The 23,942-nt window shown below is 41.0% G+C and overlaps 1 protein-coding gene and 1 long non-coding RNA gene across 3 annotated transcripts; one reads left to right on the top strand and one right to left on the bottom strand.

Moving 5' to 3' along the window:
* Positions 1–1,752: 1,752 nt before the first annotated feature.
* LOC122864208 lies at positions 1,753–3,703 on the bottom strand. 2 transcript variants are annotated; one of them, XR_006375164.1, is made up of 3 exons: positions 2,529–3,703; positions 2,321–2,420; positions 1,753–1,942 (listed from the first exon to the last, which is right to left on the bottom strand). It is a non-coding gene; the product is annotated as an uncharacterized LOC122864208 (long non-coding RNA). The 2 variants fall into 2 exon arrangements; XR_006375163.1 differs by having other exon boundaries at positions 2,321–2,382.
* Positions 3,704–6,438: 2,735 nt separating this feature from the next.
* On the top strand, positions 6,439–17,360 carry sh3bp5lb (SH3-binding domain protein 5-like, b). The gene is made up of 6 exons (XM_044171412.1): positions 6,439–7,044; positions 7,346–7,408; positions 7,557–7,685; positions 11,410–11,571; positions 13,159–13,332; positions 14,353–17,360. The coding sequence occupies exons 1-6, from the start codon at positions 6,790–6,792 to the stop codon at positions 14,965–14,967; spliced, it is 1,398 nt and encodes a 465-aa protein (XP_044027347.1). The 5' UTR covers positions 6,439–6,789; the 3' UTR covers positions 14,968–17,360.
* Positions 17,361–23,942: the final 6,582 nt, after the last annotated feature.

The raw sequence follows: 23,942 nt of genomic DNA, 5'->3' as shown, positions 1-23,942 counted from the left end.
GTAAAACTTCTATGTACCTACAGGTGTTTTTAGCCGTAAAATACCTCCACATTTGAGTTTTCAGTGTACGATTAAATCTTTCAACCACAGACGCTTTTAGGTCACTGGCTGTTGCAAAATTATGAATACCTCGTTTCTTCATCAAAGCCTTAAAGGTCTTGTTAAAGAATTCTTTGCCCACATCCGTTTGTAACTTTTCAGGCGTCCGGCTGTCTTTTAAAATAGACTCAAAGGCCTTGGATACCTCAACGCCTGTTTTTTTCTTTAGGGGTCTCGCATAAGCTTTTTTTGAAAATACGTCAATAACCGTTAATAAATAATTAAACGCATCATTGTGTCCGGCCAAAGCCTGCATATCGCAAAGATCTGCCTGCAACTGATTTAGAGGTTATGTTACAAAAACTCTTTCTGACCAAATGTACCCTGGCAGGTTAAAAATCGGGTCGGATAAAAAAAATCTTTGACTTGTTCGACGTTGACTTTTCCCCGTTTCATCCTCCCCGGCTCTGCGCCGTCGATCCACTCCTCCAATATATCTATATAAAACTATATATCTATTTTCACTACACACAAGTTTTCATCATCTTCTCACTGAACTTAAGGGTAACTTCAACACAGCGGTTCCTATGGTACGGTAAATATAATGCAATCTTCTCAATTCAGAGACAAGTTTTTTTGTACATAATAACTCAACATCTACAAACAGCGTACAGAGTAAACAGATGGTACACTTTCACAGTGGAATCTTCACTCATCTCTTTTATGATTTTATAAAAGGTATCAGACACTGAGGTTTTGTTTATCATGAGCAACGTTTTATGTACAATTTTATCTGAGGGTTCCTCTCCTACGGACACCTGACGACGTGAACGGTAGAACCACCTGCCCGAGGCTGAGCTTCTCGTCTCCCAAACATTCTGGATACAATTTTTTTGAGGTTACACATGGGCTGGGGCGGAAACTTCTTTTTCACCCGTACAATTGCATCTGTTTTTCTTTTGTCGCTGGTTCCTTTCCCACGGTTGTTTGTTGCTGCTGCTGTTCTGCTGTTTGTTGTACGATGCTACCTCTGAGATTGTTTGAAGCCAACAGATTTTACACCGCCCAGTCTGTTGATATCAGCGTTGCTTTGACACTCAGGGGTCCATAAGGTTCCCCTTCCTCCAACTGGTAAAAACAGTTTGTTCGTGCTATAGCGAACACATACCCCCAGACACCTCCCGCTTCTAAAGTCCATTCCTCCTGAAGCGTGTCAGCCAGAGGTGTCTGGATCCAGCTGACTCGTTTCATGGGTGCTCCCCCTAGTGTCTAGTCGTGGTACCCTACGTTCTCCTTTTATTTTCATCAAATCCAATCATTGGCTCATGCTAACTCCACCTTCTCTTCTCTCATTGATTCTGGCTAACTCCTCCCCTATTCTCTCATTGGCTAGGAATAACTCCACCCCCGCTTCTTTCATTGGCTGGGACTGGGAAGGGCGGGTTGAAGGTCACGGTTAAAGGTCACCATCCATCATTTTGGCAGAAAGGGTTGTATATAATCTGTCAACCACCAACAGGTTTTTGATCTACAGATCAATTCCAAAGTTGAGACTTTCTCTACTTAAGATTCTCCAGAAATGCTGGGATTGTTGCTGTCAAGTTGTACAGTTGATTTCAGCAGAAGATATAATTATAGACAGGTTGACTCACTAATGTGGAAGACTACCTCAGTAAGGATCTCACACACAGTGAAACATCTACTTCATCAAAATACTGCGCATCATTTTTTTATTTCTCCCTCTGGTTTCATGGACTGAAGGAAGAACTGAAGTAGTGCAAGTTGGCAAATAGTGACATCACAGTTACCCACAGCCACCCTGTGGTGACCTAACAAACAACAATTAAAAGCAGCTTTTAAACAACACAGATCCAAATGGAGTTTCATGAACAATCAGCACCGTCTGTAACAAAAAACAGAAAACAATTGTTTGAATGTTGAATGAGGTGTTTGCCATGTAAACAAAGGATGTGCTAATATGTTTTCTTTTATTGGACAGCTATTTAGTTTTTCTCTTGCCTCTTGTTGAAGCCACAGTCAGCGGCTGGATGCAACAGACAACACAACCTCTTTGTGTTTACCCATAGCCAGTAGATTCCAGCAGACCCAAAGCTTTCACTGAATACATCTGCTATATGATATTTGTCTGATAGCCTCTGTGGAAGTGTGTCCCAGTTCTATAAAATATACTAGCAATCTAAAGTAAACTGCACTAATGTTGAGAGTGCACTACTTTTGCAGTTCATAAACAAGAAATGCATGTGTTTGGTACAGCACTTACAGGAAATCACAGGTAGCACACATCACAGGACTCATCAGCCTTAACGTCACGCTAAATTCGGCCTTGGACAGAAAAAAGTAAACATCAAGCTTTGGAAGAGCTGTAGAACAAAGAAGACAATACTGAACAGCCAGTCAGCGTTACAGGATCCAATCTAGAAAGCTTACAATCACTTTAAGGATGAGAGGTGTCTGCCAGCCTCACTTACCTTGTGTTCTTATTTTGCCCCCCGCAGACGCCAGTGCTAAATCAACAGATTTAGGGGAAGACCATGCACCCCGCCAGCCCAAGAAAGCAAGCTCGTACTGTCTGCCTGCCGGCTTCCACCAGTCTTCACTTCAAATAAATTAAACAGATCAGTCACAATAACATAATAAATAAGTGTACATACCATCACTGACAAACATTTTGGAATTGGTGTAAAACTACGTAGCCCAATGTGGTGTAACAGGTTGGTTTGGTTTGTGAGGATAAAGAAGAAAAAGGAGCCACGCACAAGTGAAGTGTTTAGGTGTAGAGCTGCAGAGACATGCAACAAAGCAAATTTTGGTAACATTAGGAGCCCTTCATCCGCGCATTTTTAGCAATTCTACTTTCACAGGAAAGGCCTACAACTGTTTTTACATTAAAACACATTCATTTTAAGGCACAAGTATTAGTGAATGAATGAAGTACATCGTACTGACAGTGGTGGAGGAAGTACTCAATATTACCAGCAAAATTTACCTAAAGCATCAAAAGTAAAAGTACAAATTAAACAGAATGGCCCATTTCAGTGTAAAATTATTGACCCCCAAATATCCAGAAAGTGTGTGTGTGTGTGTGTGTGTGTGTGTGTCTACCTGCAGAAGATGTCTCCTACATCCTTGCTTTCAGGTGGTTCTGGGAGATTAGCTGATGCATCTAAGAATCACAGATTTCTCTTCCCTCATTCCTCTAACCTTTTCTTAATTTTAATAGGCAAGTAAAATGAATAGAACTGAAGAAGATATTCTGACTGAAATTCTGATACTCCCGTTAGCGCTTGTTTTCACCAGGACTCTTGAGGATGACATTAGGCTGTCTGCTCTTGTAGTTTGTAACCAGGTCTGAATCAAACTGGAAGCATATTTTTGCTGCTCTTGCTCATCCTAGTTAATTTAGTTTGATTCTTCATTACAGCAGCTAATTATCTGCTATACATTTGAACGTACACTAGTTCTGATCAAGCACTCATAACTCTCTCCTTCTTTTAACGACTTTCTCTCTAATCCTACAGTTTACAAGCTATTCAGTTTTGTTAGCTATCGTTCTTTAGCTTAGCAGCTAGCAATGGCTTCTCTCTCTCTCCTGCTCTCTCTTGATCGGAGTGTCAAATGTTTAGCTATTCCTCTGCCTCCTTCAGCGATAATGGCAGAACAGAATCAGAATCAGAAATCCTTTATTGATCCCCGAAGGGAAACTCTTTGTTACAGCAGCTCGCCTTCACGTCAGTGTACACAGGAGAAAATGTACATGTAATAAATGTAGTTTATTTGTCGCATTGGAGGCGAGGCTTAGTGAATTGGAAACGTGGCTCTGCACCATGGGAACTCAATCATTAGCTGCTGTAGTTAGCCAGCCCCCAGTAGCCGGTGCGGACCGACCAGATGTAGCTCCTGTTAGCCGTCTCTGAAACCAGGGAGGCTGGGTGCCTGTCCGAAGGAAGCACAGCCCTAAGCAGAAGCCCACGGTTCACCACCAACCTGTTCACGTTTCTAACAAGTTCTCCCCACTCAGCGACACACCTGCTGAGAAACCAACTGATTATTGGCAGCTCCATTTTGAGAAACGTGTATTAAGCGACACCAGTGACCAGAGTCAGATGTATTCCTGGGGCCAGAGCGGGAGACGCTGAATCCTATTTAAAACTGCCGGCTAAGGATAAACGTAAATACAGTGAGACTGTTATTCACGTCGGCAGAAACGACTCCTGATTACGCCAATCAGAGGTCACTAAAGTTATTGTTGAGTCAGTGTGTCCACATGCAAAGACAAACTGCATAGTTTTCTCTGGGCCCCTGCCAAACCTGACCAGTGATGACATGTTTAGCCTCAGACAATCAAGTAGTTATGACTTGTGTGTATATTGATATCTTTTATGAGGTAAGACCTGTGGATAAACGCTCATTCAAAAAGGCAGAATAAACTGAGAGGCCACAGTGACTACTGGCCAGAAGTGAGAAATTGTGTATGAATGTGAGCTGCAGCAAATGTTTGGATGAGGGATGCACTTTGTGTGTTGAGCGAATGTCTGACAGGCCTTATGTGTTGAAGTTAAGTATAAATATGCTATCAATAGCATACAAACTTTTTTGTAAACTGTGTCACAGCTCTTGTCATTCAAATTTATTTGTCTTTCTAATATCGTCGGTGTTGTCGTATGAATGGCGAATTAATCAAATGTGTTGAATCAGATTAAGAAGTGGGTGTTTGAAAAAGAACAGTGGAGTGTAGTACTGAAATAGAGGGTACAGACAGAGAAGATTGTGATGTTAACGGAGTTTGATAACTAAAGTGAGTGTAAAATTGTCTTGAATTAGGAAGCAATATTGATAAAACCTTGGAAAGGGCGAAACAAAATTATAGGTACTATGTGTAAGGTGACTGACATGAGACTGTCAGTGGGACATTTTGTGGTCTAGAAAAACCACGGCAGACGCGCGGTGAAAGAATTGATTTTGTTGAAACAAGGTTACCCAAATAAATTTATTTTCCAAACTGACAATATACCACCAGAGCCATTTGCGCAATTTGCAAAAGTGTTATAAGAGGTGCGTGGCATACGTGTTGGGTTCTGACTGCCCTCACTGTAAGAGGAGAGGGTTATATTATCACCTAGCAATAGTTAGGGGTGTAAAGGAGAACAAGTGCAAAGACTAAAACAACAAAATGCAGTGTGGTGTAAAAATATTCTTGTGCATTTTTGCAGTGTCGTTTGTTGCGCTGTGGTACTTTGATGGATAGTTCGATTTAGATCACCACAGATGTGGGTGGCCCAGCACCCCCTGCCTTTGAATGGGAGTCTGTGAAACCGCACTCAGCCTCAAATACATGCAGATCGATAACCATCGAGACACATCATTCACAAAAGTTTATGCTAGTTTTTGCTAACCCTCTACTTAGTCGGTTTAGTCCCTCATTCGTCCAGGAGTGTTCTATCGTAGAAAAGGTTTCAGTCGTAGTCATCTGGACACTGTTTTCAGAATCAAGATGTTTCGGCTTTGACTTCCGGATGGGAGCCGAAACGTCTTGATTCTGAAAACAGTGTCCAGATGACTACGACTGAAACCTCCTCTACTTAGTATTTTTCAGTTTTGGTGCAATGGTTCGGACTTTTGCTTTTGACAGCTGTAGAAGCACCACCGGACTGCATTCTTTCCCTTGATATGATCCTATGATAAACAGCAGGGCTACAGCTATGTACTGACGCCCCCACACACACACACACACACACACACACACACACACACACTCACAGGAGAGCCTCTCAGCCTCTCTGAACCGCTAACGTTAGCTCAGCTACAACACAGGTACCACACAGATATTGAAATATTCTGGTAGGGAGGGAGCTGGCAGTATTTGGGGCTGAAGGTCCACTTGTGTTTTTGTTAAAATGACAACTACAGTCTGAAGAAACAGGGGAAGCCTGGCTTCTCTTGGCCTCCAGGAGAAAATGCTCACGCTGAGCGTCTGTCTGCGGCGTCCCGGGCTGGGTTCATCCGTGACATCAGATGACCTCAGGTGAGAGGTCATGTGAGGCAAACTGACTGACAGCCAGTTCTACTTGATAAGGGCCAATGGCAGGCCTTTACAAGAAAACAAACAAACAAAAAAACCCACATAAAATATGGCTTGAAATATGCAAAGGGCAGGTGCTCCAGCACAAGACCCCCCCACCTTTCTGTCCCCTTCACCAAATACTACTACATTGGACAACATTCTAACTATAAACTATGTCCCTCTGTCTTTTATTAAAGGCCAATGGAAGAATACTTACAGCTCAAACTGAATGAGGATACACTGTAATTATTTCTTAACAGGGTCTCATCATCTATTTGTACAAAACATGGACTATTACTTACGTAGCCCTGGCCACAGACTACATTTATTGTTGGATACATAATAAATAAGTACATCAAACTATCAGGCCATTTAAAAAAACCTAAATTGTAAGGATATAAAAAGAAAACCTGAGCAGGGAAGAGTCCTGCGGAGTGCTACTGTTATGTGCAGCATAAGTGACTTAACAGTTAAAGCTGCCAGGCTACTAGCGGCTAGCATTAGCCAGACAGTGTTGTTTGTATTCCAGGCACGGCGTGACATTTTATCACTTGAAGTATTAACGTAAGTGTTTACCAACAGCAATTTTGCACTAGCGTGAACGCTGACACCGTATTTGTCCCGGGAGACTAACGCAATAAAAACGGCAGCCGAACGACAGGCCACAAATGGAGCCAGGGACCTCACGTGAAATTCCGAACGCCGCGGGGAGCCCTAAGCCGACCGGTTTGCGGGAGGAGACCCCAGGGGAAGAGGCGAAGGGCGGAGAGGGCAGCACCGTGATGAAGAAGCAGAGAGGAGTGGATGAAGACACCGCGGAGGAGGCGAAAGCGCAGTGTGATGATGATGATGAGAAGCGGATTAAAACCGGAGAGGAAGAAGATGCCGGCAAACGCGAGGAGGAACTGGACCCAAGAATTCAGGCATGTTACAAAATTATCATTATTAGCGAAATAGTCAAATAGATGTAACCTGTGTTATGTTTTTTACACAAATCATCCAGTTTTATATTAGCACATAAGGCATATTTACTGAGCGAAGCTGTAATAAAGCAGTATCAGTCTGCTCCTTGATGGGCAGCCTCAAGCCTGCATCTCTGGGCTGCAAATTCCCCCCACTGAACACTTTATCATTGCTTTATTTCCAGCATCTTTCCAGCCTTTCTGTGCGTATCCTGCTTTTAATATGAGGTCATTTTAGGTCATCTTTCCTCTGTGTTTTCAGGAGGAGCTGGAGCACCTCAACCAGGCCAGTGATGAGATCAACAAGCTGGAGCTGCAGCTGGATGTGAGAAAGTTGTTTGTGTCGCAGAATGTTTGTACACTGACTGACTGTTCACTTGGAGTCCTGTTATCACAACCACAGCTTTCACACAGTGCCATGGCAGGGCTCACTGAATATTTACAATGTTTTGTCATGCGTTTGCTCCCTTCAGGATGCCAGGTCCAGCTACAGGAGGATTCTCACTGATTCTGCCAGAAAGCTCAATGCTCAGGGTTCCCAGCTCAGTGCCTACATTGAGAAAGCAAGGCCCTACTATGAAGCCCGCAGACTTGCCAAAGAGGTGCGTGTTGTAGCTGCACATGAGTCTTCAGTGTGTGTGCATGGATTAGTAAGAGAGATATACACTCGGTCAGCTGTTGAGCAGGTGTAAACATGCAGGAGGCTGTAGTTTGCTGCACTGTATTTGTTGAATTGTATTGTGTTATATCGAGAGGTGTTTGTATGTTTAGTCTTCCCTTATTGATATAAATGGGGTGGACAAAATACTAGAAACACCTCTCAGCATAACCTGGCATGGAGTAACCTGAGGCTGACCCAGGCTAGTTCAGGGGCACTGGACTGGCAAGCAATTTTTAAATTTTGTGGAGGGTTTTTTTTTTCAAACTGGGCGTGTCTTGTATTGGATGATGCTATTGGGGAAAGTCCTCAGCAGTGTTAATTTTGTGAATGAAAACAAAAAATGACAATTTTTTTAAATTTCACAACGAAAACAAGACTAAAGCCAAATAAATAGTGGTTACTTTTTATTTGGTTTTAGTCTTGTTTTCGTTGTTGCTCCTGAGGGCTGTGCCTTCGGTTCTGTTCAAACAGCCAGAGTTTGGAAATGATGGCTGGATTTGCCAAGGAGTCAGTCTGTTATATTACTGCAGAGAAGAGGGACATGGGGACTGTGTGTGAGAACAAATGCTTTTTCCACTAACCTTGCGATAGAATGACACCTGTAGCCGTGGTAGTTGTACACAACAACTATGGTGACCGACAGAAACAATTAGAACTGCATGACAAAAACAAGACTAAAATGTCTTTAGTTTTTGTTGACTAAAACTAGATTAGAACTTTGAAAAATCAAATGACTAAAATTTGACTAAAACATGCATACATTTTCAAAAGACTAAAACTAAATCAAAATCAACACTGGTCCTCCGTCAGTGCCATACCATTATCTTTATTTAAATTTCCTCTTAAAACGACCTTCAACAGATCAGCCTGCAGCCTGAAGCCTCCCGCTGCTTTCCAGGTGGATCTTATTGAACTTTCTGTACAAAATGTGTCACAGTCGCTGTCCGAAGGGCTGATCCTGAGGTCTAGGATGCGAGAGATGTCTGGCCGTCCGTCGTTCACACATTGTTGGACACTTTATCTGTTGAGAGAAATAAGTGTCATTATTAGTGACAAATATGTGTGTCATGATACACAAATAAAAAGAATTACAGATATTTGTTACTTGCATTTATCTTCCTGTCAATGGACGAATACCACCCAACTTGAATAAACTGGTGCTCATGCCACATGCTCACTGACTTTGAGCATGTCTGTGTCCAGGCAGTGATCAGAAAAGGGACACGGCGTCTACATGCATGCTAAAAACTATTCTGTTCCATATGAAACAAAGTTACTTTTATATTGTTTGATCAGATGGTGATGAGCAAATTTTAGAGTTTTCCACTAGCACCTAAATGCTACATGAAATTATGGATCGGAGGACGTGGAGTCTCAAAACTCCACACACATAAATGTAACCCATGAAAGATGCAAGCAGGATCAACACTGTGAATAAATGCAGAATAATTACCGCTTTAGAAATATAGAATAAAATATTAAATACATATATAATTTAAAAAATAAATATGCAAAAGGAGCATTTCATATGCAAATATTAGATGTTAGATTAATGAAGTCAAAGTTGGAAATATATATGTTGAGTACTCTGCATTTATTGAAGTTGGTATTTATGTATTTGTAAAATTGTATGAGATTTTCTTTTAAGTTGGATAATATTTGTTGTATTTAGTTTATTTACAGATCATAACATAAAAATCTTGTTTTTATGTGTGTGTATCATGAAATATCACTAATATTGAGACTTTTTTCTCATAGTTACCATATTGTCAGAACAATACACAGCTGCACTGGAGACATGTAATGGTAATGCATCTGTAATGTCAGTAGTGATAGCTGAGATTGAATGATTTGTTTGTAATGAAACCTAATTCTACTGAGGAGTCATTTGAAAGTGTAATTTAACTAATGATAATTGCGTATAGAAAGAGCAGTGCTCTGATTGAAAGCAATAAAGCAAATAATGCTGATTATTAATCTCAACTGTTCAGCACTGTCATTTGTAGTTATAAAAATGCAAATTAGAAAATGTGGAAAATGTTAGTATCACATCCGTGGCGTTCATATGCAGATTTCCACAGCCTTTGCATTTTTTATCACTTAAACCACAACATGTTTGACAGGTCTATTATGCAAAGACACCATATGATAAAAACCCTCCTTATAAACAGTGATGCAGTCACTAATCTTTCAGCTGCGACCTTACATTTTTTGTTACCCTTCCAGCCGGGCTTCCTGCTGCTTATTCAGGCAGAGATGTCGACCAGAGTCGCCCTGACTTTAACACCTTTCTCCCAAACTCACCCCAGTGTGACAGCCCCTGCCTAACTATTGAGATGGTGTTTTACCTCTCTCTCTCTCTCTCTCTCTCTCTCTCTCTCTCTCTCATCCCAGCCAGCTTCTGCACACTTTTGCCTTTGTTTTGGCTTTCGCTTCCCAACACCTTACACGTCATTATGCTCACCCATCCACATCTACATCACTGACATTAGTGAATGACACACTCCATATTTGTAGTTATTTCTTTAATTGAGCACTTTATCTCACTAAATATCTTTAATTTACCATCACCCTTCGTGTCCATTCCCGTATTTGTCATGACCTAGAAGCCAGGTTGTGACATTGAGATTTTATTTTAAAGGGAGCACATATGAATATGATAACAGCCGTAAAGCGAGATTACGTAACTTTTGTCAAGTCAAAAAGTCAAGTTGCTCAATTTGGATTGGTTAATTTGAAGGTGATGAGACCAAAATTCAAGATGAAAATTCACATATAATGCAATATTGTTTAAATATGAGGATAACAGAGCACACAGTCAGACAGTCTCTCCTGGAAGACATTGATAGTGTTGCACTCGTTTGGTCCCATGAAAAGTGAAAAGAAGGCAGGGAGAAGTTCAAATCGTGGCGCTTTTCTCACCTCCACACAGCCGACCAGTCACTGCGGGAAGTGGGTGTGAATATTGGATTCACAGAATGTCGGTTTCAGAAAGTTACAGAAATGGTCGGACACAGACCCCCCTAATCCGACGTTGGAAAGCTATTTCACCATCTGATAAGCAAATATACTGGTAGCTTTACAGTGTATGTGTTTACAGATAATGACCATTACAGTGTCTATTTCAGACTTTAGAGCGGCATAATGCGGAAAAGGCTTCCATATTTTTTAGAATTTTTCAGGGTTGTAGTGTCACAAAGGTCATATCCATATATCTGGCTCCGGTTGTATCGGCTGTCCACAAATGTCTGACAGAGTCTTGAAAGTAGAGTTCCAAAAATTGGATAATTTAGGATGTTGCCATAATATGAGCAAGGGAGACAGAAAGCAATCTGCACCAGTCACACACAGAATCAACATTAGGATATATTATATAAAGTTTAACTATAGAGAACTGCATCAGGACTAGTCTACAGTAATTTAATTGGTAGATCCAAATGGTGCTTTTAAAATCTTTACGCTTTTGTAAATTTTGATGTCTTGAAAATATTCTTTAAGGCAGCAAAATGTACAATTTGAATAGCAGCTCTGGGTGGCAGCCTGTTGCTGAAAAGACCAGCTCCACTTTGCTTGCAGCCTTTAAATTAGTGCACCCTTTTTATTGTTGCAGTAGCTTTTGTGATTGGTTAGAATGTTTTTTTAGCTGCTGCTGTCTGTTCCCCCAGGCCCAACAGGAGACCCAGAAGGCAGCTCTGAGATATGAGAGGGCTGTTTCCATGCACACTGCTGCCAGAGAGATGGTGTATGTGGCAGAGCAGGGCCTCTTGGCTGACAGGAACACCATGGACCCAACCTGGCAGGAGATGCTTAACCATGCCACCGCCAAGGTACGCGCCCAGCCTTCTCCCTGACCCAGGAATTTTGGTGTATTCTATACAGGCGAAATCAGGGAAATTTGGCAGATTCTGACAAAAGTGTGAGAGAATTTTATGAACCCAGTTGGGATGGACACTTTTTAACAAGGGATACAGGCTAAGGCCCAGGCTCAGACAGAGCGCGTTTTGCAGGTTGCACAGCCTTTTTTGATGATAATAATAAAATAAACAAAACTGCTTGATGCGTTTTTTGTTGCTAGGCAACCACCAGATCACCTGTCCTTAGCCTAACCGTGATTTTGCTGTGAAGTAAACTTCGGGGGGGAGGGCACTACACGACACAAAACAACCGCAAATGACATTGGGTGCTTTTCTGCTCTGAGTTGAAGTTTTTTTTGCGTTCACAGTGCTCCTGCAAAAACGAGAGGCGCTCCAGGTGTCTAAAACGCGAGACGCCTAGGGCACATGCGTAGCGCACAAAAGGCTTACTGGCTACAGAAACATCTGGAAAAAGACACCTCTCACTGCAGAAACCGTGGACTGTCTGATCAGGGCCTAAGACCTTAAGTGTGGGATGGTTAAGTGAAAGTGTAGTATTGTTTGTTAAATTTGTTAGCGGCTTTCTAGTACACCGTTGTCCAGAAGCCGAAGACCTTTGTTGTCGAGCTGGAGATGTTTATAACCCACAGAGGCGAGTCAAGTGACCACAGCTGTAACAACAGCATGCAGTAGATGTTTTTTAGACAGCTGATACGATGATGTATTTTGCGCACTGCCATGCTCGAGAGAGAGAAAAAAAAAGGAAGCTTTAGTTTATTGAATGCTACTAAATTAATCATTGTTTAACTTTGTTACATTAATGAGCTGAACGAAAATATAAATTCCAACGCTGTCATCTTGTTCTTGCTTTGGGTTTGTGTTTCTGTTGTGCGATCTGTTATTTGTATGTTTGTTTTGACGCAAGCAAATACATTCCTACTTCGTCTTGGTTTCTCTGTGTTTATTCAAATTTCCAAAAAAACATGTTGATTGGTTTTGTTCTTTTGAACCACCAGTGTTGATTGGTGGAGTAGATGATGTCATGGACAAATGTAACCCTTGACATTTAAATTTAGTTTCAATCAGGAGGGGGTGGGACTAAGCGTCTACAACCATTGCCAGTTGGCTCAGAGGAAGAAACTACATGGGTTTCCTTGACAAATCAATGCTGCAGAATGTGATGGCGTAACCGTGTTCACTACGGAGCCTCTGAACGTCCAAACAAGACACATGTGACACCACTGAAAAGCTGAGAATCTCCGCTTTACTGGACATGGAAAGCATGTGGATAGGATTAACGGTTCAAAAGTTAAACATTTTAGAACAAGAGCTACATTTAGCCGCAGACCTAGGTCTTTGAGGGTTAAGTACTGGACACTTGAATAGAACGAAGCCATCGTTAATGTTATTAGTAACAGCTGTGCTTTTCCTACAATGACAAGTCAAAATGTCTGCTGTGGAAAAGGTCAGAGCCATGATGGGGTAAAGGCAGAAGGTAATGTGTGATTTATATGATCGTACAGTGTTCCTGCTCTCAGTCATATTTCCTGTGTTGGTTAGGTGAACGAGGCGGAGGAGGAGCGCCTCCGCAGTGAGCGGGAGCACCAGCGAGTCACACAGCTCTGTCAGGACGCAGAGGCTCGAGTCCAGACGCTCCAGAAAGCACTGAAGAAGGTCATCCTCAAATCCAAACCTTACTTTGAACTCAAGGCTCAGTTCAATCAAATTCTAGAGGTGTGTTCCGGCAGTGATTTTTTAATTTTTATTTTTAATTTTTAAAACAATATAACATACATACCAAATACATACCATGTGTTCATACTGCAAGCCACAAGCTGATGATTTTACTTTTCTCACCAAGAGTGAGGAGGGACACTCAACATGATTTAGCAGCTTTTTCGCTGATGTACTTTACCTGTGGCTAGTTTCAGCTGCAATGTTAATGCAGAGTATGCAAAATGTGTTTGTCGTAATGGATGTGATTTGCCTTACATGCAGCCATTTACGGCTCTGAGGCATTACAAACTGCTAGTCAAAGCATTCAACCTTAAGTAACTTTCATTTGAAATTGAAAATATCCCACTTGGCCTGCAGCTGCTTTGAGTTGCTTTCTTTTTCCAATAAAATTTTGTAAGGCTGAGAGATTTGAACCAAGTAGGCTGAATGGTAAACACTGAGAGCAGAGTAGATTTTGGAGACCTTCGAATGTTATGTGCTGATGTATACGAGATGTTGATATGTGTTCTTCTATATTACAAGTGTGTAGGCCTGGATTTTTGGTAGAGCTATAATTTGCATTGATGCTCTTCTGCTGGTTAGGGAGAGAGGTACATTCTTCGATTTGGTGTCGTGTTTTTGGACACAATGATTGCTAATAAATTGCTAAGAAACTGTTTGCTATCAAGTTGACCATAGCAACTTTATTAGGTGATGCCAATGTTGTTTACAGCTTGTTTCACTGCCCCCAAGTGGCCACAAAATCAATTAATACAGCTTTAAAAATGACTTTGACATACATTTTGACTGTAAAAAGGGATGACTAATTGTGAATTTAGTTGGACGTTAACAATAGGATGTTGAAGTCTGTAAGTAACTGATGATAATGCTTTGACTTGTGTTCACTTAAATCGATTACTACCAAAATATAATTCAAGAAAAGTAACTTAAAAAGCAACTCCATTAAATGTCAACTGTCTGGAGAAATTTGAATGTGTCACTGTGAGCCTTGCTAACTTGCTGTTAACTGTTTTTCAGGAACATAAGGCTAAAGTAGTACAGCTGGAGGAGCAGGTGGCAAAAGTAAAAACTCGTTACTCTGTGGCTCTGCGGAACCTGGAGCAGATCAGCGAGCAGATCCACGCACAGAGGGGCCAAATCAGGGCCAGCAGGGGACGTCCTGCGGTCTGCGGGGGGCGGAGCTCCCCTGTGGGTGCTGAGGCTGAGGTCAGAGCCGCCGTCGGGATTCACATCAGTAGCTGTGTGGGAGTCGGCGGGATAGAGAGCAACTGGGCGGACGGTGAGAAAACCAGGCTATGGGTGGAGAGGCACAGAGAGAGTGGCTGGGGCCAGAGGGAGCGGCTGGAGGTGGAGCAGGCAGGCTTAGACTGCATGTCAGTCATCAGCCTGCAGACCATCGCCTCTGACCTGGAAAAGTGTGACTCAGTGGAGCACCTGGGTGACCTGAGCGAGACGGGGAGCATGCTAGGTGAAGTCTTGGACTGCGTCAGGAAGCCTAACGAGAGGCCAGTCAGCAGGGAGGTGGTGACTGAGGGGCCCCAGCGGGAGAGGGCCCACCTGGAGAAGGGAGTGGTTAGTAAAGAGATGCAGGAGAGCTTTGTCAAACAGCACCACAGAAGTGTTAGTCTATGATAATCAGCAGGAGGAAGATGACGAGTGAGGATCATGGCGAGCGTATGATGAGGGATCAGAGATGAAATTAGATGGGAAAGAGAAAGTACCCTGACTGAGAGGAGGTAGACTAGCTGGCAGGAATGTGAAATGGAGAGGCTGACAGTGACTGACACAGCGCCGCACTGACACTGCAGGTAGGAATAGCAGCGAGGGAGGTACATTGGCCGCGCACTAATGAATCTCTACGTAATGGCAATAAACAGAGAGAGCAGTCCTGCAGAGAGCACTGACCTCCACTCACACTTGTACTTTGAAGTGTGTGATCCAGTCTGTTGCTCCACACACTGAAACTTCAACAAAAGTGCATGAAACAAACTAGTCACTGTAGAGTACAGACAGGCAATTTAGAAACAATGCAAAGACATGCTAGTGTTTAATCTGTCTGGTTTTTAATGTCCCTGCAGACCATTTAAAAAAGTTCAGTGTTGACATGGTTAGGCCTGTCGCAATTATTACATGATAGCCTATTTGCGATTCATTTTGTAAATTGTTAGATTCCACAATCAAGGGAATTTTACATGAAAGAAACATAAATGCCATATTTCCATCACATTTTCCACCTTGTATTCCACCGTTTGAGGTTTTACTGGCGCTCTTTTAATTACATCATCACATAGCGCCCTTTTCTTCTGCAATGGTTTAATGGCACCTGACTGGAGAATTAGTGCCCCCAACTATTTGCCTTGATACGCTCAACTTCTAATATTCCCATAATGGTAGTGGATGGAAACGCACATTAAGTGGCATTTTCTTTTGCCGATTTTGCTACATGTGGATGGAAGCCTGGCTAATGTTAAAAATGTCACAACAAATAGAATGCGAATTAGGTGCATTTCCATCAGCTGGGTTGAGGCACATAAACGGTCTACCTGAGCACAAGGTTCCAATGACAGAAAAACAAAAAAAGAGCTTGGCTGTCTAGACCTTACTGCTATTTGGCAGGTTCTTTTGTTTCAGCTCAAATGAGACCATATTTGCTTTTCTAAGCAAGATGATGACAGAGATTTGCCAATAATCTGGTCTCTTGATTTATAGTGGAGAGTTTTTCCTACAGGTGTAGCAGTGCGTTTGACAGCTCTGGGGAAAGGAATGCTGGAGATCATTTACAGTCAGTCCTTTGCTGCTTAATTTGAGTATGTTTAAACCCACTTTAGAATTGTTGTGTAATTTAATTGGACCAAACAGCTGATCTGTCATGTAATATTTGCTACATTATTATTTATTCGTCAGACATTTCATTTCCATTGACTATTTGTCACAAACTCTTTTATGGACAAAAGGAAAAAACACCTCAAGCTAATGTGAAACCTTTTTAGTGATACTGTGGAAGTTGTGTCGAATTTTCTCGCTTCCATCCAGCTTTTCTACATAGATAATTTGCATAAAAATGCTTGGATAGAAACATGGCTTTATGTTTCCCCGTTGCATATTAACTTTTGAAATTAAAATCAAGCTTCCATCTACATTAATTAAGTGTCTTGAACCACTTTTTCGTTACATTATGTCGGCCTACAGAACAGTTTCAGAACAAGCTATTTAAAATAAATCTATGTGCAGCAGAGCGAGAGGTGAAACATTGTTTCAGAATGTGCACATGCGCAAACTATCTGAAGATTAATTGACACCCCTTTGCCAACTATCGCATCATTTCGATGAGCAGCCACTGAAATTAACAACATGGATTCAAGCCTAGTTGCAAAGCCAAACACAACAGTACCGCTGTGTGGCATAACATGAACAGAAAAAGACAATTCAATTGTTAATTGCAAGTATTTGTATGACAATTAATCATCAAATACAATTTTGTGATTGTGACAGCCCTAGACATGGTATCAACTTGTGTTTTTGCTTTAGGGATGGATGGATGTGCTTCGTATTTAAAGGCTAATTACAGTTTGTTATAACTTTGGTTTTATTTAACGTCATTAACTACTTACTTTTATTTAACTGCTGAGATCTGGGAACATGGAAACACAAGCAGTCAGATGGTTTCTAAACAGGCCAACAGTTTATCCAGATTACGTAAACCACTTTATAAGCCAAGTCGCTCTGTAAACTGTGATGGATGTTTACGAATAACATATTGGGTAATTTCCAGACCTGCAAACTTGTTGCTTTTAGGTATTTAATTTTTTTTTGTACTTTTTTTCTTCTTTTTTTTTTAAATTGACATTCAGCATTAGATAAACATTTCCATAAGATGTATTTCAGATACTCTATGTATAAATCATATATTCATTTGTCACAGATCACAACATAGTACTTTTTAGGACACACAGAGAAGTGGAAACAAAAACAAAAAAATTGTGCAATTTGGCGTGATCTTTTCTTTACAACATTCAATTCAATATTATTTATATAGCGCCAATTCATAACAGAAGTTATCTCATTGCGCTTTTCCTATACAGCAGGTATAGACCGTACTCTTTATAATATTAATTACAGAGACCCAACAAATCCCACCATGAGCAAGCATTTGGCGACAGTGGCAAGGAAAAACTTTGTTTTAACAGGCAGAAACCTTGGACAGAACCAGACTCAATGGTGGGCGGCCATCCGCCGCTGCCGTGTTAGGTTTTGAGAGAGAAAGAGAGAGAGAGAGAGAGGGGAGGGGTTTGGGGGAAGGGGATAGGGTTAGGGAGGCACAATGCAAAGACCATGTAGAATTATTTTTTTAATGTAGTAGAATAGTAATTATAGCGTTAATATTAATAAATAAGTAATAATAGGAATGACAGCTATAGGAAGAATAATGTCAGCATCAGTAACAGAGCAAATAACAACAACTGTAGTAGCAGTTGTCGAGCAGGAACGCGGGGGCAGCAGGTGGCCCACAACCACAGATCCAGACTCTGCAGCTCAGGAGGCAGAAATACCTGCTGAAAGCGACAGAAGGAGAGAGGAGAGAAACAAGAAAGCACAGAACTACGGGAGAGAGAAGATGTTGAGTTAGTAACATGCAGTAATGGGATAAAAATGCATATAGGTGGAGAAGGAGAGAAGGAGAGATGAAAGAGGTGCATCATGGGAAGTCTCCCAGCAGTCTAGGCCTATAGCAGCATAACTAAGGGATGGTTCAGGACTCATCCAAGCCAGCCCTAATTATAAACTTTATCAAAGAGGAAAGTCTTAAGCCTACTCTTAAATGTAGAGATGGTGTCTGCCTCCCGAACCCAAACTGAGAGCTGATTCCACAGGAGAGGAGCTTGATAACTTTTTAATCAAAAAATTGAATAAAATCGAGTAATAGAAAATCCACATTGAAATCTGTATTTCTTAGGATGAATATAGCACTGTATATTTTAGATTCTGTTTAGCTTACCAGTACTTTTAAAGTTAGTCAGAGCTTAGCTCAGCTCTCCCTGATATTCTTCTCTGGTTCCCCTCCTGTCTCCCACTGTTTCTGTCCTCAGTCCTCTGTCCTTCATGTCTGCAGTTGCCTCATCCACTGTCTGGTACAGCCGCATCCTGTCCTCACTGAACACTCACGCTTCAAGTAGAAATTCTGCGCAAGGCTTGGGGAAATAGGAAGATGTTTTTGAACGGGAGACTAATATGTTTTGATCGAGACAACCCCCAAGCAGTCCTGCAGAATATAAGGAATATTCATTCATTCCATATTAGTCTCCCATTCAAAAACAGCTTCTTCTTTCCCCAAGCCTTGCGCAGAATTTCTTCTTGGGTTTTGTAGCAATGAAGTCTGATTATTATCTTTCTTCCCTGTCCCTGGAGGGTCTCAGGGTGAGCGCCCGGTGTGCTCTTTTGATGACAAGCTCCATAGTCAAGGGAATCCCCAGCATGTCCCCGTGGTAACTTTACCACAAACTCCACCATAGATGACCCCTCCGCTCCTTCGGGAACATTATATATCCTTATATTCATCAAGCTCTCCCTTCTTGGTTGAGTAGTTTAATTTCTTGTTGATTTATCACTTTTATCATCTTACTTATCACCTGTTCCACGTTTTGAATGCGATCTTCCACCTTTTCAATTTGTGTCTCTGCCTCCGCTATTTTTTGATTACCGTTGGTGAGTTCGAATTTAATATTGTTTAGCTGTTGTTTTGTGTCTTTGCAAAAGTCCTCCAAAACTTTCGTTAAACTTTCGTTTTATGTGAAAGAGGGTTAGTGTTAGCTTTGCCATCTTATGCCTGCGCGAGTGAGCTGTTTCCATCCCCTTTTCTCATTCTTGCCCCACTTACCAGTTCTGGTATTATCAATAGATTTTGTATTTGACAGTTTTACGGGGCGAAGTAACCGTTTTCTCGAAGGAGCTGTTATTTTAGGCTGCCATTCAGGGTGATGATGTCACCGTAACCAACCCCTTTTTGGTATTTCTAATAAAAAATATGGCATTGGGTTTTGATTCGGAACTGTCACCTTTTTCATCCTACTTGAATTCGCAGTCCTGCATGTTACTGTTCACCTTTGTTTTCTCTTCCATATAAATTTGGTTAACCTGGGGGTTTGTTTTCAACCTGTCTGATCATCTGACTGCTCGTGTTTCTTGATCCGTTGGGCACTCAACTTGGTGAGTAATGATAGCCAAAATTATAAAAAATAAGACCCAAGTTCTGATCAATTGTAATTATCCTTTAATGTGGCCAGTATAGCCATTTAATATGTAGCCATATATAATTTATAGCACGCCAAGGAGAAATTATTAAGCACATAGATCAATTTGCCATGACAAGAGTTAGGTGAAAAGATGTTTAGAAATGAAGCAAGTAAAAATAAGGCATGTGACTCCCCCTCCCCCTTTGTGTATGTATTAAACAAAAGAGATACATGTTAGTTTTGTGTATTTTTTTTACTTTGGACAGAGCCAGGCTAGCTGTTTCTCCCTGTTTCCAGTCTTTATGCTAACCACCAAGTTAGGCTAACCACGTCCTGACTCCAGCTCTGTACTTAACATAAAGATATGAGATTGATATCAATATGAACATTTCACTCTTAAAAAGTAAAGGGTAAATATATTTCCCTTAATGTTGAACTGTTTAATATGACACAGAGGTACAGAGGTTGATGATACTGACTGGCCAATATCTGACTTTCAATAAAAGTCCAATATTAGCCTGATATGTTGGGAAACTGATATATCAGTGTAATCCTAATTTAAATAATATGAAATTCTATTTTAAACTAAGATAATTTGTTGTAGGAACATCATATTTGTTGTAACCCAAAGAAAGCAAATGGTGGGTTGTTTTTACTAATGTGTGTCTTTTTTAAAGTTCTCTCATTTGAACACACATTACTACATGTAGAGGCAGTGAAAGCTAAAACAGAAGGACTTGAATTTATGATCCAAACAGTATTGTGTGTTTACTTTGTTTTGCAAAGCTGTGCTGTGATTTCATTTAAAAAGTGGGTTTACACAACTGCTACGTGTTTGCACTTAATTTCTTTGTTACAGTATATTTAATGACTTCATTCTAAACACTGGTTTACAACTTTGCTGTAGAAAACATTGTATTAAGTACAGTTTCAAGAGTAACAGATGTATATTACTACTGAGCATCAGATATGTACATACATAGTTAACATGCAAATGTTGTTTTATGGAACTTCATTATTAAAAAGTTAAAATATTTAACTTGTGTTATAATGGGGGGTTGTAAGTTCATTCTTGATGTACATGTGTGTGTATATATACTGTATGTGTGTGTATGTATATATGTGTGTATATATATGTGTGTGTATATATATATGCATGTGTGTGTATGTATATATGTGTGTATATATGCGCATATATGCATATATATATGCATATATACATATATATATGCATATATATATATATATATATATATATATGTGTGTATATGTATATGTGTGTATATATATATATATGCATATATACATATATACCTACAGTGGTGTGAAAAAGTGTTTGCCCCCTTCCTGATTTCTTATTTTTTTGGATATTTGTCACACTTAAATGTTTCAGATCATGAAACAAATTTAAATATTAGTCAAAGATAACACAAATAAACACAAAATGCAGTTTTTAAATGAAGGTTGTTATTATTAAGGGAAAACAAAATCTTGCCTCAGTTAAGGTCAGTGTTCATGACTCTACCATAAGAAAGAGACTGGGCAAAAATGGCCTGCATGGCAGAGTTCCAAGACGAAAACCACTGGTGAGCAATAAGAACATTAAGGCTTGTCTCATTTTTTCCAGAAAACATCTTGATGATCCCCTAGACTTTTGGGAAAATACTCTGTGGACTGACGAGACAAAAGTTGAACTTTTTGGAAGGTGTGTCCCCCATTACATCTGTCTTAAAAGTAACACCGCATTTCAGAAAAAGAACATCATACCAACAGTAAAATATGGTGGTGGTAGTGTGATGGTCTGGGGCTGTTTTGCTGCTTCAGAACCTGGAAGACTTGCTGTGATAAATGGAACCATGAATTCTGCTGTCACCCAAAAACTCCTGAAGGATGTCCGGCCATCTGTTCGTGACCTCAAGCTGAAGCGAACTTGGGTTCTGCAGCAGGACAATGATCCAAAACACACCAGCAAGTCCACCTCTGAATAACTGATGCAAGTGAGGCAAGTGCAGTTCTTTGGATGTTGTTGTGGGGTCTCTGAATGGCTGAAGAAGAACAAAATGAAGATTTTGGAGTGGCCTAGTCAAAGTCCTGACCTGAATCCTATTGAGATGCCGTGGCATGGCCTTAAAAAGGCAGTTCATGCTGGAAAACCCTCCAATGTGGCTGAATTACAACAATTCTGCAAAGATGAGTGGGCCAAAATTCCTCCACAGTGCTGTAAAAGACTCAGTGCAAATTATTGCAAACGCTTGATTGCAGTTGTTGCTGCTAAGGGTTGCCCAACCAGTTATTAGGTTTAGGGGGCAATCACTTTCACACAGGGCCATGTAGGTTTGGATTTTGTTTTCCCTTAATAATAACCTTCATTTAAAAACTGCATTTTGTGTTTACTTGTGTTATCTTTTACTAATATTTAAATTTGTTTGATGATCTGAAACATTTAAGTGTGACAAACATGCAAAAAAATAAGAAATCAGGAAGGGGGCAAACGCTTTTTCACACCACTGTTTATACATATATGCATATACATATATATACAATATATATATATATATACACATATATACATACATATATACATATATGCGCATATATACATATGTACACACATATGTACGTATATATACATATATATGTGTATATGCATATATGTATATATATGAATTAATTAGATTTATTGGTATGTCTTTGTACAAATTTTCAAAATGTGCTCTCCAGATGTCACCATTTTGGATGGGTAGTACTTTTTGTTGCTTTGTGTTGAAGTTGTTCCACATATCCTAGACTTGATTTTGATTAATGACGTTTTCAATATCTTCAAGTTTCTTGTGGGTATAATTTTGTTCTTTGTTCCTAACTGTATGTTTATATTTGTTTAAAATGTCATTGTACCTAATGCGTAAGGCTGAGTTGTTTGGTTGGCGATGTTTTTCATTTTTCATTTCATTTGTCTTTTCTAATGGTCTTGCATTCTTGATCAAACCACTTGTCTGCGTTTTGCTTTTTAATAGGCTTCCATTTTTGTTTTATAAGGTTAGTTTTAATAGATGCCTTATGAAATATATTGATATCATCAATAGCCTTTTTTACACCATCTCTGGTAGGGACATTGATTTTGGTTATATACTGATATGTCATTCATCAGATCAGGTGAGTTCAAGGCCATGATGAATTTGTCTCCTCTGTCTTGGGCCCATCTGTAAGTAGGGTTTAATTTATACAGCTTAATGGTCTCCCTTTTTGTGTTCATTCATTTGACCTGAGAGTTTAACATATTTATTTGGTTGTGGTTTGAAAGGGGGGATTGCTGTCTGACAGTGAATGCACTGATAGTGGAGGGGTCCATGTCCATAGTCTACTACACTAGACCCAAGAGCCGAGGAGTATGTGAATCTCCTTCTGAACCTACTGTTAACTATGTACAGGCCTAAGGCCCGACAGAGTTGCACTACCCCCCTGCCACTTTGGTTTATTTCAGAGTCAAGGTTGATCCAAGGGGTGATGGTTGGTGTGGTAAACAGGGGAGACTGACCAAACACCAAAATGGTTGTTGCCCTGTGGGTTGATGACATCAGGTGAACAGAAGCTGGGTGCACAGGGTGTGTAGCATCTCCCTGATGTCTCCCATCTCAGAGGTAGCAAGGGGAGGGACTGTGGCAGTAGGCTGGGCTACAACTGCAGCATAGATCTGCTGCTGTCAGTGGGGAGGGGGACCGAGGGCAGCTTCTAGGTGGGGAGGGGGGCAAGGGGCAGGTGCTGCTGCATATCTCTGCTGCTGTAGGTGGGGAGGGGGATACGGGGCAGGTGATGCTGCATCTCTCTGCTGCTGGTGCTGTAAAGGTGGTTGGTGGGCAGAGGCTAAGAGGGGATGTAACTTGTTCTGGTTGTTCTTCAAAGTGGTGAGGTTGTGGGCGCATGGTGAAGGGGAGGTCCAGGCTGAGCTGTTGTGTCTCCTCATAGCGGGGGGATGATCCTGGGATGGTGATGGGGAAGAGGAGGTCTGGGATGGTCTCTAAAGCTGCTAGTAGAGGAGGGGATGGGGACATTGTCTTTGAGGGTCTTTGCAAATATCTTCACCTGCTCTCTGTGTAGATGTAGTCCATCGTAGAGGTCCCAGGTGGAGGGCCAGGTGGATGTTGGGTAAGGTGGCACATCCTCTTCTGATCTCCATATTAATGTCATGGATGACATGAGGAGGGGTGTCTGTCCTAGGCAGTAGAGTGGAGACCACAATGTGGGTGTCTCCCTGGAACTCCATACTGGCTTGCTCCCCCATCTTCCTCACTGCCTCAGCAGTGTCTTTACGGAGGCTGTGTAGGTCATTTGTTCCTGTGTGGATCACCAGGCATTGAGGGCTCTTGAGGGTCTCCTTTT

Source organism: Siniperca chuatsi, linkage group LG17, assembly GCF_020085105.1.
Source record: "Siniperca chuatsi isolate FFG_IHB_CAS linkage group LG17, ASM2008510v1, whole genome shotgun sequence".
NCBI lineage: Eukaryota > Metazoa > Chordata > Actinopteri > Centrarchiformes > Sinipercidae > Siniperca > Siniperca chuatsi.
This window is presented reverse-complemented; position numbering and strand designations above follow the sequence as displayed.